Below are 14,685 nucleotides of genomic sequence, written 5' to 3' on the forward strand. Positions count from 1 at the left end.
CTTTCCCTATCCCATGCCCTTTCCTCCCAATGAGATTAATGAAAACAGATTAAACTGTTCTTTTTCTCACATGCCACAGTTTTTTCACCTCCAAAACCACTTCCAAGGACATATATCACAAAGATTACCAGTGGAATTGTCTGAGTTATCAGTGAAAAAAATTTTCCTGATATAAAATCTAAATCTCCAATGTCACAACTTAAGACCATTTCCTCTTGTCCTATCACTCATTATTTAGGAAAAAAAAGACCAACCCCTGCCTTGCTACAGCCTCCTTTCAGGTGGTTACAAAGAGTGATAAGGTCACTGCCAAGCCTCCTTTCCTCCAGGCTAAACAGCCTCAGTTCTCTCAGCTCCTCCTCATAAGACTTGCACTCCAGACCCTGCCCCAGCTTTGCTGCCAAATAAAGGAAGAACTGCTCTCCAGAGCAAGGCCTTTGGGATGCTGGCCCTGAGGCAGCCCCCATGCTCATGAGGCCCAGGGGGCTGTTTTCAGCACAAACAGCCTCATAGTAGCTGCCACAAAGCAAATTAACTCTAATCCAGCCAAAACCAGCATAATTACCAAAGTAAACTAAAGCATTTTTCAGTACAGTGTCGCCATGAAACAGTTGTTATTGTTTTATCATCTGCATCATCCTTTAAGTGATGCACACTGAAAAATTGCCTTATATTGATTATCATTATCATAAACAGATTTTATCATCTAAAGCAATATAAATCCTATTACAGGCTTTAGCTGCAGCTGCTGAAGACAAACCATTAAGCAGGAATTATGTACATTTTACTACAGGCTCTTTATATGTCTCAAATCAAACACCTCCAGAAGGAGAATTTAAGTATATCAAATATTTTCAGTAGTTATCCAACTGATTTCTGCTTCCTGTGCTAGCAATTTAGAATTTTTGAGTCTTAATTTTGAAGAAACTTTTCTGTCAGACAACTGAAGACATCTAACTAAATTCCACACTATAAGTCAATAAGTATCCAGTATCTCTGCTGTGTTTAAGATTATTCCAGAGTTATATAGCAATATTATGAATGCAACTGTCTCCAGATTTAATGGGTTATTTCTCCTCTCTGTAGCTATCTTACCTTCTGGATGTAAGAGAAAGGTTTTAGATGATCTATTCTGATAAGAGATATGCTGTTCACTAAAGAATAATTATAAAGAAAACTCAGCAAATGAATAAAAAACGTTTATCAGCTCAATAAAGCTGCTATAAGGCTTGCCTATTGTTTCACCTAGTGTATTATATTATGTATTGGTCTCTAATCAGCCCTGTCTGGAGCATGACAATAAAACAGCAGGATAAAGCCAAAAGTCAAATTACAAAATCATATTTCAAATTCACTGCACATTCTCTTCAAAAAGACAGCTGGTTGGAAAGCATTATAAATCAAGAAAATTGTAGATAAAATTATTATTATTCTCCTTCACATAATATCTTAGGTATTTATATAAACAAACAGTAACTGTGCAGGATTTCTGTCAGACCTTTCTCCAAACACACAGGAGAGTCCTATGTGGTATCAGGCACATGAATAGCAGGAGTTACTAAAAATGTAGCCATTCAAAAAGTCACTTACAAATCGTTAGAGGCGTTTTTCACTAACCAGAGCACATACTCTGATAGAACATTTCTGGAAGTGTAAAAAGCCTCTTGGATTCATTACTTATTCTCTGTTATTCTACAAATATTGGAATACCTACAGCTTTGCAAGTGGAGGAATTTATATATAATGCTATCACCCCACAAGGTGTTCTCTCACAGTGGCTTCATGGTATAATTCATCTGCCCCTTCCTTTAACCCTAATGTATATATCCTAATTCTTCTCAAATATGAATATAAGATATAATGTTTTATTTGCTATAGATATAGTTAGATTTACAGCTACCCACAAGTCTCATCCTTTTTTTACTTTCAGTTCCAAACCTGCTCTATTTCAATATTGTAAAAACTATGTTTACACTTCATTTTACTCTTCTACTTACAGAACAGTAGAAGATATAAATCCCAACTAAAATTTCTTTAATCTTACTTCTCTGATCACCTCGAAACATGGTGACAATTCATATTCTAACACACTCTAATTTGCTCCTCTTTGATACAGGAATGCTTCTGCCCCAACAGAATACAAAAAATTTCAAGTAACAGTTCCCTAGTGATTCAGTAATTTACTGCAAAGTGTTCTAAAACATAGAAGAATTAAATACTTCATGTAAAAGTCACAGGAATTTATTGGTCATTATGTAAATCACTCCCGCAACACATATAGCTAAAAAATATTATTTTACCTTGAAAGTGACTATCTGGAAGAGACTATGGACTATACCAAACCCCAAGATGAGGAAGGTACATAACAGAACCTTTTATTTTGCTTTCCCACCATACCAACAACTCACTGTTGCAGTATATCTTTTGCCCTACCCAAAAATGCAAGTGCTCACTGGGACCACTAGTTACTTTAAAAGACATTCTCCTTGCAAGACAGTGGTTTCCCCTTGTGAATAATTGTCACCTGTTGATCCCAGACAAAATATTCTCATGAATAAAAGGATTACTATTACACACAAAACAATTAACTTCTAAAACACTGGCTCAAAAATACCACACATTTTCAAGTATTTCAGGTACAACTTTAAAGACTGTATCTTTGATTATCTTCCATTATCACCTTACCTTGTTTGACAACTGAGGAGCAACATCTCCCTGTTATTAATTAAAACTTGTAGCAGGACCAGAAAGGCTTTTGCTCGAATAAAAGTTGAAGGACTTTCAAGTAGACGAGTAATTGTAGTCACAAAATCCTTGGTGGAAATAAACACAAAGACATGAAGGTTACTTGCACTGTATTGTAAGACTGTATACACTTAAAGCTTGCTCATTTTCATGTCACTCATAGGAAAAAAAAAATCCATAGAACACTAACAAATAAATTCTGTCCAAGACTGACTGGCCCAGTGTAAAGCTGCTTTGAACATCTCCAGAAGTGGCAGAGTAAAAAGGAAACGCTATTTAATGTACTACATCCAAAATAGTATGAAATCAATTACAAAAGATGATAAAATTTATATTTTTAAAGGGCTTACCATAAGCATAAACATAGGATATTTTAATAGATTTATTTTAAAACAAAGCTGAACTATTTTCAGAATGCATACGTATTTAAGCACAAATATGATTAAATTTTTAGCTATTAATTCCCTTATATGCAGGGATATTAAAAACTACACAATAGTTGAATAAAATCTTATCTACATCAGATACCAATTATTCACCAGATGCTTCAAATAGATGGTAAAATTGTTTCCACCTTCTCTGATTGTTCTTATCTAATCTAGTCATATTTTGAGTTCAGAAAGTGAACAACATCTTTTCAAGGAAGAAATAAAATTAGGACTTGAAAAGAAAGAAGAAGGATAAATGAAATCAGAACTAAAAAGTGAATCAGAATTTACAAACTCTGTCAACTGGCTCTGTGCAAAAAGTAGACTGAGCACAAATGGCCTCATCAATAGACCCTGCCTTCAAAGAGCAGAGCTGGATTCTCAAGGGAATAATACTATAGGATAGATGAGTAATGTATGCATGTTATGTACTAAGTTAAAAATCCCACTCTGTGATCCCCATTTAGCATATATATTAATGTTCAAATTCATCATTTGCTGACTGAATAACTGCAAATCAACCCTGACTGTAATTTCTTAGAGACATCCTTTGCAACAATTAACTATACATCTTTACCGAGAATGGAGAAAGAGCAGGAGTAAAAGAGTTGGCCAAGAAACCATTAGATTTTATTCTGACACCATTTTAACCCTGTCTTCAAAAGCAGTCATCATTCAGGAACTACAGAAATCCCAGAAAAACAAATTGCTATTAATTATTCTAGAACTGTCCTGCCATACTTCATTAATTTATTTCATAAATAGAAGAATTTCTCAGTCTTAGGATTTAAAAAGTCACTGCTTTAAACACTTCAGCAGCTCACAGAGCCTGACTTGTAGCACCTCCAGTATGAACTTGCAGCAGTCAAGTTCTTAAATTACAATCTAATAAATGCAAAGTTGAATTTTAATTGTGGTTTGGTTTTTCAAGGCTTTATTTTTAGTTAAAAAACCAAAGCAACAAACAACAACAACAAAGATTTTATGTTCAGAAACCCCATAAAACCTCAGACATAGACAAAGAGTTAATATAATGCAACACTGACTGTGCTAACATAGACTTGATAGACCATGCACAAGGACACCATGACAAAGACACATGCAACTACAAGCCAAAGCACATCTATTTTTAGTCCTCATACTTTGGAAACCAAGAATGTCTCAATGCTACATGTGGGGGTTAACATGGGTTAAGACAATTAAAAATAGTTACATCAGATTGATATGGGAACGTTCTAATAATCTGGTTTAAGAAATAAATGTGACCTGTTGGAATTTGCTTTTCTGGCTGGTTTGAGGACTGCAAAACAGCAAAATTTTATCCAAAGAAAATCTCAAGCACATCTTTGCTGACCTGCAGGACTTGGTGCATCAGAAAAGCCAAAAATCACTCAAATACTGCCAAATACATTATTTATCAATTCTCTGTTCTATAGTTCCTCCCTCCCCTGCAAATGTTTGATGTATCCATGGAGACTCAGCAGGATAGGACACTCTCTTCATTTCAAGTGAACACGCTGCAGCAAGATTATGACTTTATATCGGATACACTGAGTAATACTGCAAAGCAAGTTTAAAACAAAAGCAATTATGTTTTTGAATTGCCTACACAAGAGGAAAACAGTTAGACCACTATCTCACTATACAAGAACAGGAATTACAATAGCAAACACTTGTTACATCGTTATGTATTTTCAAATTTCCCTTCTATGCTTTGCAAATATCTCCATATTATAAGTTTAGAGTTACAAAGATTTTGCTAAAGATATTTTTATATTTTTATTTATTCATACTGATATGGGCAAAACTGTCCTCTACAGTGGTAGTTACTTGTACACATTCAGATAAAAGACGAAGAATTGAAAACAGTTACTGAAATATGAGGACAATGCTTATAATGTATTTACAATGCAGTTGTGACAATATATTGCTGTAAGTATTTGAATAATTTTACTTATGACTAGTTGAGGAAGAAAGAAACCAAATAAAAAACACCCTACTACATTATCTGACCTTTGGAAGAACCTGATTGCATTCAAAAATCTGTGACTGATTTTCAGTAATCCAAAGGTGATTCTTGACAGCCAGATGAAAGTAATTAGCACCGGGTTTTTTTGAATCTACTGCTATAATGCATTCAACATTCTTGATTTTGAGTTCTTTTTCCATGCTTTATTTTAAAAACATAATTTCAACTATTTTGTTTCCAAAACAGGAAAGTAAAATGGAAAGTCTCTGTATCAGAGAGGGAAAAAACCCAGTCCCTTCTGGCTACTGTAGTTCTCTAAAGTTTTGTATTAGTGTAGATGATCACAGAACTGCAATTCGGGATTTTGTTTTGTACCTGGTCTTTACTACTGTTCTTGAAGACTAAAGAAACCAAGGGCAGTCCTAATCCTTACAAACTAAGGCTGTTTCCAGATAACATACACAAAGCTAAATTATCTCCATCTCGAATTTATATCTTTAAGTATCTTTTAATATGTTGCTTGCACCTATATTAAACAGAGAGTCGCTTTTTCATCACTACCTTCTGTGTCACACTGAGGTCCTTCTGCCTCTTAAGTTGAGCTACACAAGAATTTTACAGAACGCAAAATAATCTGTAGGCCAACACTACTCACTCTTCCCTTCTCTCATTAAGGTGGATTTGTGAATCATGAGCATGAAATATTGAAAAGTGCATGGACTATTAAATTTGATTTTCAGAGCTAAAATAATATCTTTCCATGTGATGTGATAGCACCTGGCAGTTCAATACAGGAGCATGTATGTATTTTTAGTTTCTATTCAAGAAAAATAGGAATTTAGTTTCAGCTTCCAAAATCCTACAATCTAATTTCGAGATCACAGAACATTCTGAGTTGGAAGCGATCATCAAGTGAATGGCTCCTGCGTGAATGGCTCACACAGGGATTGAGCCAACAACCTGGATGTTATTACCACCAGGCTCTAACCAAATGAGCTAATCTCAATTAAAAAAAAACAAAACCCATTCTATGAGATTTAAGTTTTTCTGAGCTGTAATGCGGGTACAGTTACCAAATGTGAGCACATGCAGTAGAACCAGATGTACTTTATTAGTTTTTACAGTAGACTGTTTTTTACTTACAGCTTTGGGCACTATTCCCACTCCTATCATTAGTTTGATATATGCTATCAAAAGATGTCTACATTTGTCTGTATTTAAATTTTCTAATCTGTAAAATTTGATTAGAATTCTAATAAGAAGCGCAGTATCAGTTCTACAGTCCTGCTCATTAGAACTACAGTATCAGAAAGGGAATTCTAGCCATTCTGTCCATAAGAAACTCATTATCAGTATGGGAGTTCTTTTAGCAATATAAGTCCTATACAAACAAGAAATTTTTCACAGAAAACATCATGCTGTAGCCATAGGCTAGCTGCACATTGGATTCTTTTGCTGAATGTTCAAGTGAATGATTTTTGACCATGCTCCTCTGATATATCATCAACTCACAGTAATGTGCGCTGTTAGTGCAGCATTACAGGACAATTTGCCGCCCGTTAGTGCTGTTGTTGTGGGATCTGGAAAGTTTAAGGCCAGCTGACATGCACTCACAAAAACACACTGGCGATTCTGACATGGTACAGAAATTAATTTTAAGAAGAGAATGAGTGATTTCAGGCCATGTGGGTGGGATAATGTTTTAATTTAAATATAATTGTTAAAATAATACATAGGGAAATAAAACTCTCTCAACTAATGTCCAACAGATTATTATAGTCAAGATGATTGTCAGATTACAACATACATTACAACAGAGTATCTGAGGAAAACAAGAACTATAACTCCTTCTTTCTTTGTGGTTTTTATCCTTTCCAAACAGAGGGAGATTATTACTTTCATTTATGAACTATGCAGATACACTGCCAAAAAAGAAAGATTTTTTTCTCTAAATACAAAATAATTTGAGGATCAAAATAGAAAACTTTAACCACTTCTACCAAAAATTATATTACACACAAACCAAAACCAGTTGTTTTATTTAGTGACACTAAAAAGAAAAAACTAAGGTATTAAAATGCTAATTCCCGCAAGATATTTCACTTACAAATTGACTTAAGGTCCTTTAAGGAGAGTATAAAGTACAGTTTCAGATTTAATCAGGACACCTTATTTTCTATTTTAAATGTCTAAGAGAGCTATGTCAAATAGCTGTCATTACTGATTTGTTACTGATTTTCCTTAGGGCCTATTATCAGTTATGGTCAGGCTAGGGTATTCTGGATTGATTGAATCCTAGCTGCAGGAACAATTTATACACCCATTAGTACCATTTCTCAAAGATCCATGAGAGAAAGAGAAACTATACACCTTATAATTTAGATTTTAAGCAAATAGAAATATAAAAGAAACACATTCCTCATTTCCTGCTATTCAGATATGCAAATGTCACTGAGACGTATTTTGAAAACCCAAAACAACTCACAGTATCAATTTTAACTTTTTCTTTCATTAAATCCTAAGCCAGTGAAATATTAATCTGAACTCAAACCTTTTCTTGAATTAGTCTCTGTAGATGAATTCCACAGGACAACATTGCTGAAAACATAGTGAGCATGTACTGCTGAATTTTGCACATTCCATTTGCCAAGGAATTTAGTACAGCTGTTAATCCCACTTTTTCAATGACACTCTGGAAAGCGTTCGGTGAGGAACGAGTAATTCTGCACAAAGCCTACAAAAGTGAAAAAAAAATTAATGAGACTATTATCTCAAGAAAAATACTGGAAAATGAAAGCACGTGGTGAGTTTTTCAATAGTTTAGGAATAAAAGGAATGCATACAGATTAATTTTTATGACAAATATTAGTGGAAAAGACCACTTATTTTTAGAGACCTGGAATTCTTCTAAATACATTGCTATACACTCTGTGCAGCTGAAATTCAAATATTTCATACACCAACATCCACATCAAAAAGTCACATTACTCTTTTCCTCTAGAGAACAATAATAATGGAGCATCACAGCCCATGCTTGAGTCTTTTATCAAGCACGGAATATAAACAGCATCAGACAACACTGTACTAGAAAGGAGAACAGGGAGAGAAAATACAGACATAGCATACACCACAGGATTTATGGGTACCCATAAAGGTTGGCATCTTCTCTCTCCCTGCTCATGGACAATAATGAGGTCTGTAGTATTACAGTGTCTAAAGTCTATCCTTAGCTCTAGATACTACTTCAGATCTAGGTACTTATTAGGAAACAGTATTAGTATAATAAACTTGCAAACTATTCTCCAAATGGTTGATTTTCAAGTATCAGTGATTAAAATAATTTTAATAGAAAATGTAGATACTGACCATGCTTTAGTAAAGTGAGCACAAACCTCTTCAGTGTCTACTAACTTAGCTATTTCCTAGCAAACATTACCAAACAATCTTCAGGGTGGCCTCATCTCCAAATCAATCTCCTTTTGATACCTGTAAAAACGCAACCTTCAAGATACTATAACTGCATTTGCTCTCTCCAGATAAAGAAAATAAGACTCTTTAAAAATTCCTTTTCCTTTGGCCTGAATATACTGTTAGCAGAGAAGAAGAGCTGATGTCAAATATTGGATTCACATGAAAATCTGAATTGTTTTTCAGGAAAAACTTTGAAGGTGACTCCCTTTTGTGAAATGTAAGTAATATTTATGATTTCTTTGTTTTCTTCAGACCAGCTATATTTAGAAATTGCTGTTTACTTGGTGTGCACTCAATAGTAAGGTCTCATTTAAGAGAAACTATAGTCAATTACACAGAATACTACCACCAGAGAAAAGCTTTCCATCTAAGAACACCAGAAACCATCCAGTTCACCAGTGCCCTTAGAAACACTACTCAAAACCAACTAAAAAAGAAGGAAAAGGAAGAAAAAAGGCATAAAAGGCAGTAAATCATGAACGTGACAGACATTTTATTGATGCTGTTCATCTACTCTGCTCCTGTTCTTCCTCGTCCTTTCTGATCCAGGAACCACATCGATTGCAGCCTTTTAGTTTTCTTCTTTTATTATTTTTTTACTCTCTTTTTAAACACAGACACTCAATCTCAGTTCCTTAGTAGAGCATGCTCGATTTCCCCCAGGATACAATCCAGCTCTTCACCTCTACTCAGAGTTTTCAAAATGAGTGGGCAGAAGGTTTGTGTATTCACTAAAAACATCCTTGAGGGTTGTACTACCAATGAACTGCTGGGACCTAGCGACAGGCTGTGCCAAAGCAACATGGAGCTAACTTGGTGTGCAGACTCGCATGCAGATGGTGTTTGCAGATTTTCCACTGCCTTAGATCTCTGCTACACACCTTGCCAAACAAGGGCCGCCATCACATTACTTCCAGGCAAACTTTGTAGGAAAGACATCACAGGCTGTCTTCTAGTATAATACTGCAGTTTTGGAGGTAGCAGAAAAGCTCCAGCCCACCAATAGCCAAGAGGAGAAGCCTTAAATTGCCATTAGTTTGTACATCACAGAATGCTCCGCCGTATGAATGAACATAACACTACAGCAGAAAAGCAGAAGACAGAGTTTAAATGTGGGATAGAGTACAAAGCACTCTAAATCACTTCAGTAGATCCAATATTGGGAGAAAACAGATGGAGATAGGTCAAAAGGTGGTGGAGCAGGAACTGGAAGCAGATAATGATAGATGTAAGAATAGAGTTCACACCATCATCTCCAGAGAGCCGTCTTGGAACATGAAATGTTCTTAGTGAGAGTAAGGCTTCAGCAGAACTTCTCCTGGAACTGGTTTCTCCACCCCTGCTCTCTGCTGGAGCCTTAACCAGCACCTCTTCTCTCAGCAGCTCCAACCTTTGCCTCATGATTCTTATTGGTCACTTCCAACTTGAGATACTCCAGGGTTCTATGATCATCTCTGCCATACCCTTCTAGTCTTACAGGCTACATGTGACTGGGTAACATTCACCCTTTCAGGATATCTTCCATGACTCTCAAATTTGAGAATGAAAGCACTAAAGTATCTGCAATACACAAGTCTCTGAAAGAAACTATTCAATACCAATTACTTAAGAAAATAACAAAGGAACCAAATCCCTAAAAAAAGACTGTGTGAGCTTTCCCAAATTAGTTTCCATTTAAGTGGCTTACGTTTTGTTACTTCTCTTCCAGCAGAAAAAATTATCTCCTAGAAATAAAATTTTAAGTTATTTTTTAAAAAATTAAAAACTTTCAGCATACTGGAAAGAAATATTATTCTTGCTGCTGAGCTTGTCAGAATAGCGCTGTGACATCTTACAGATTTTTTTTCCTGAGTCTAGCAAAATGATAAAAAGACACGGCTTTCCTACAGGCAAAATCTGTGATATTTACCTGAGGCATGTTGGACTCCAAAGTGAGAAAAAAATACAGAGACACAATCCCCATTTGCCACCTCTGATAGGCAGGACAAAGTGAAGTGTCATTTCTTGACTCCAGAGACTAAAGGCAGAGAATCTTCTTGATATATTTTTATTATTGATTGAAATAATCATAAGTAGAATTCCATAGTCCTTTACTGCTGATACACTTCCGAGACAGACTGCTAACTCTAAGTAAAGATACGACAGATGTATTTCTTAACAGAAATGTATTTTTACATTCTAATATAGATGTCAGTTAAGAATAAATTCTTCAGGATACATTCAAATAAGGCAGGAATGACTGCATAATAAAATTGACATGATGACCATGCAGGATAAAAATGCCTACATATCTGTAGCAACAATTTAATGGATGTAGAAATTATACAGTACACTACAACTGGAGAATACATTAGTATTTCATTTTTTAAATTAACATACCACTAAAATCTCCATAAACTTTAGCTGGGAAAATATCTTCCTGCACTAGATTTTAATATCAATTGATTGTTATCAGATGAAGTTAAGATTATATATCTAAATGCCACAGCAGCATTAATACATAATCATGAATTATATCAGGCGTTGAGTAATAAGTTTATCTACTTCTTACATTTAGTTTCACTACAAAGGAGCAAAAAGATTGAAGTATCACCTTAGTACATCCTACTTTAGAAGCTTCCTTGTTCAATTCACTTCATATAAAAGTATTAAACTTCAGTCTTCTGATAAAAGAAACAATCCCCAAAACTGTGGAGGGGAAAATCCAGGAGCCCATTCAGACCCAAGAACACTTGTGTAAAATTATCTGGCAGAAAAAAGGAGATGGATACAGCTACATGGATAGCAATAATTTACATGAAGACCAGAAAAACTAGAAGAAAGCAGTTTCACCAAGGATATAAAACAGTAAACGTGTCTTACTCTTGCAACTCTTCTCACAGCTGCTTTCATTCAAAGCTCTCCAATATGTGAATTTGGAACAAGCCCTACCTCCAGCATGACTGAAACTTCAGTAAGTACACAAGGGAAAAGTATGAACTCCAGTAAGCCTATTGCCTTCACAAGAAACAAACATTAGTTGGGAACAGTTATGGTTTTGTTTCTATTGTCCATATGTACATTTATACCACAGATATGCACAAAATGTTGAAGAAATTTTTACCTTAGCAGATCTCAGTGTGTGCATTCAACTTGGTTGTCTTTTTAAAATGCTGGCATCAACACCCAAGCACACATTGCTAAGCAACTTTGAGAAAGAAAAGGTAACAGAATGATAAAAACATCTTTCTTACTTAGATTGTCAATTACCATTGAAAGGATGTCCCACAAATCAGGTGAGTTTCTCTAGGAAATTCTGATAATTGCAGCTATCATGACCTCCCAAAACACACTGCTTCATCCTGACAGATGTCATCTATAAGAAAGCTTCTAGAGTAGCTTCGGAAGTCTATTAAGTTTTATAATACAAAGATTTTAAACACAAGAAAAAGAATTAGGAAGTAAGAGCTTAGCAAAACCAATGTCATTCCAAGTCCTAGTGTCAATCCATGACTGCCAGATGATTCAACTTTGGAGTATAAATATTGCAGTAAAACTCACTGCACTTAACAGGCCTAGCTGAACAAGAAGCCCATAAAGATCAGGCTGCTGTAGCACACCTACAGGAACAAGAGGGGAAGGAACTGAGAAACTCACAATCTGTGATACTTTCAGTCTACTCACTTGGAAGAGATCACACAAATGTCAGCACTGTCCAACTGAACCGAGCAATTAACAAAGCCTCACTGGACCAGTACATAGTGGTAGCTATCAATGGACACAAAAATAAAAAAAAGGGGAAAAAAAAGGGAGCAAACTAGGCTACAACAAGGTTTTCAGGTTTTAACTTCCTTTTACACATTTTTTGCAACCTTCCAGTTTTTCCAGCATGAAAATTTTCTTCTCATCAGTAGTGCTTAAGAGAGGCTAGATACCCATAGCATAAACACTATGAGAAAGAAAAGGCTTCTTAATGGTTCACCTGAACCTAGGAGGATCCAGTGACCTGGGTTCTCAAAAGAAGCAAAGGATACAAAGGGACAAACAACAACAACCCACTCCTCTCATAGTGTCTTGATACTCATCCAAGGGCAAGGTGAGCAAACCATATGGTATTGATGACAGCTACAGAAAGTCGTAGTGAATCTCCACTATTGACAAGTTTATTCTTGACAATCAGATATATAACTTCTGCATATTACTGAGCAGGGAAAATACTCTGCCCACCTCAAGCACACTGTATTGTCCAAGAAAAAAATTAGTTTTCAGGAGGGGAAAGGAAAAAGAAAAGCCCACTGATAGTTCCTCCTGTGATCTCTTTTAGCTCAGTGTCTGAATGCAATTGACACAGACAGTTTCTCCAGAATAGGCTATTTGCTGTGGTACCCAAGGCAGGCATAACTGGCCAACTGGCCCCTACAAATGCAGCAGGCCCTGGGAGTCCGCTGTAGGAATCAAGGGAATGGAAAATGATAAAGCAAAGTTCTCCAAGCAGATAGCAGAGACAGAAGAGGGAATTTTCAGCAGAAGTTGAAAGAGATTAAAATAATAAAATACTATGACCTAGTAGCAAACAATTAACAGCTGCCCAGCCTAATGATTTGCAAGAATAGAAAGTACATGATACAAAACAACCCTTATAGCAAAAGTAGTGATAGGAGAGAGGATTGAGCAAGCAACTTTAAAAACTCAGTAAGTGAAGGAAGTCATAACTCTTATCTCCAGTCTTTTTCCATATATGCAGTTGTGACCTAAGCATAAAACTCACAGATCAAATTGATGAAGTTTCAAAAAGACCCTTTCTAAAAAAGCAGCCTAATAGCCAGACTCACACATATACTTTACATATTTAGGGACAAACTATTCTGTACCTATGGAAGTTCTAAGACTGTTTTTGCCAAGAATTTCAGATGCTACAGAGCAAAGACTTTTATTTTACTAAATAGGTTTCCTGTTCTAAAACGCCAAGACATTTTCCCAATATTTGAGCAGCTTATATTGCAAGTAAGACTCTGCCACAAATATACACTAAGATAAAAAAAAAATCAATAAATAGATATATTTTTTAAATTATAAATTTATTATATCACTTACCTCTTCAGCCACACTTCAAACAAATTTTTATTTCTCTCTTTTATTACCTTTATGCTAGATGTGTCTATGTGTATACTGCTGCAGCTATGACACTACCATTGTCCATTTGGAAAGCAAGCACTCCATCCAACCTGGCCCTGAACACTGCCAGGGAACAGGGCAGCCACAAGTTTTCTGGGGAACACTGGTATTGTGCCAATGCCTCACCATCCTCACAATAAAGAATTTTTTCCCAATATCTAATCTAAACCTATTTACTCTTAGTTTGAATCCATCCCCCCATGTCCTGTCGCTACATGCTCTTGGGTTAAACTCACAGTCCTGCTAAGTATTTTCTACCCCATAAATCCTTTTGTTCCAAACCTTCTGCTTGCATGTCATCACTCTATTTGTCTTGTTATCATTCTATATTGCCTTAAAAATTCTGAGTAAAGATTAGGCCCTAACAATTTTATAAAAAGAAATTTGATTGATCCAACTAAGTCTTCTAAACAAGTCTTTGATAAAGAGAATAAACTATTCTCATTTGAAACATCATCAAAAAAGTGAAATTTCAATTTTGCAAGAATTTAATAGATTCTTTGAAAGGTTAAACTTTTTAAAAATAGCTCATTATTACCAGTATAAGGAAATACATGTTCTGGAAGATGATGAATCACAAGAACAATTCATAACCACTGAACTGTAATAAATGCATTTTTCAATTTCAGAAATTTTTCAAATATATTTTAAAGTAGTCTGAAATTTAAAAACCACAAACCTATCACAAACATGCTCAAATACATTTCAGTTCCATTTCAGAAGGTTTCTCAGACTAAAGACCAAAGCATTACTCTATCACAAAAGGAAATTCCTTACCGAAATAGGAGTTATCTTCAAAGAATCTCCTGTAGAATGTGTGAAAAGGTACCACAAGACAGGTCCAATTTCTCCTGTAATAAATCCTTGTGCATGGCATGAACGAGTAGTACAAACATTTTCAATTATCTTTGCTGCTGT

At 35.4% G+C, this 14,685-nt stretch overlaps 1 protein-coding gene across 1 annotated transcript in view; it reads right to left on the reverse strand.

Annotated features, from left to right (window-relative positions):
• Positions 1-14,685, reverse strand: part of ULK4 (unc-51 like kinase 4) — a 211,935-nt gene that overhangs the window by 152,087 nt on the left and 45,163 nt on the right. Inside the window, exons 22-24 of the mRNA XM_014308205.2 lie at positions 14,545-14,681; positions 7,694-7,876; positions 2,686-2,813 (exon numbers count right to left, since the gene is read on the reverse strand). Coding sequence (XP_014163680.2) covers positions 2,686-2,813; positions 7,694-7,876; positions 14,545-14,681 — 448 coding nt within the window. The remainder of the gene's footprint in view (positions 1-2,685; positions 2,814-7,693; positions 7,877-14,544; positions 14,682-14,685) is intronic.

Source organism: Geospiza fortis, unplaced genomic scaffold (assembly GCF_000277835.1).
Source record: "Geospiza fortis unplaced genomic scaffold, GeoFor_1.0 scaffold346, whole genome shotgun sequence".
Classification (NCBI taxonomy): Eukaryota; Metazoa; Chordata; class Aves; order Passeriformes; family Thraupidae; genus Geospiza; species Geospiza fortis.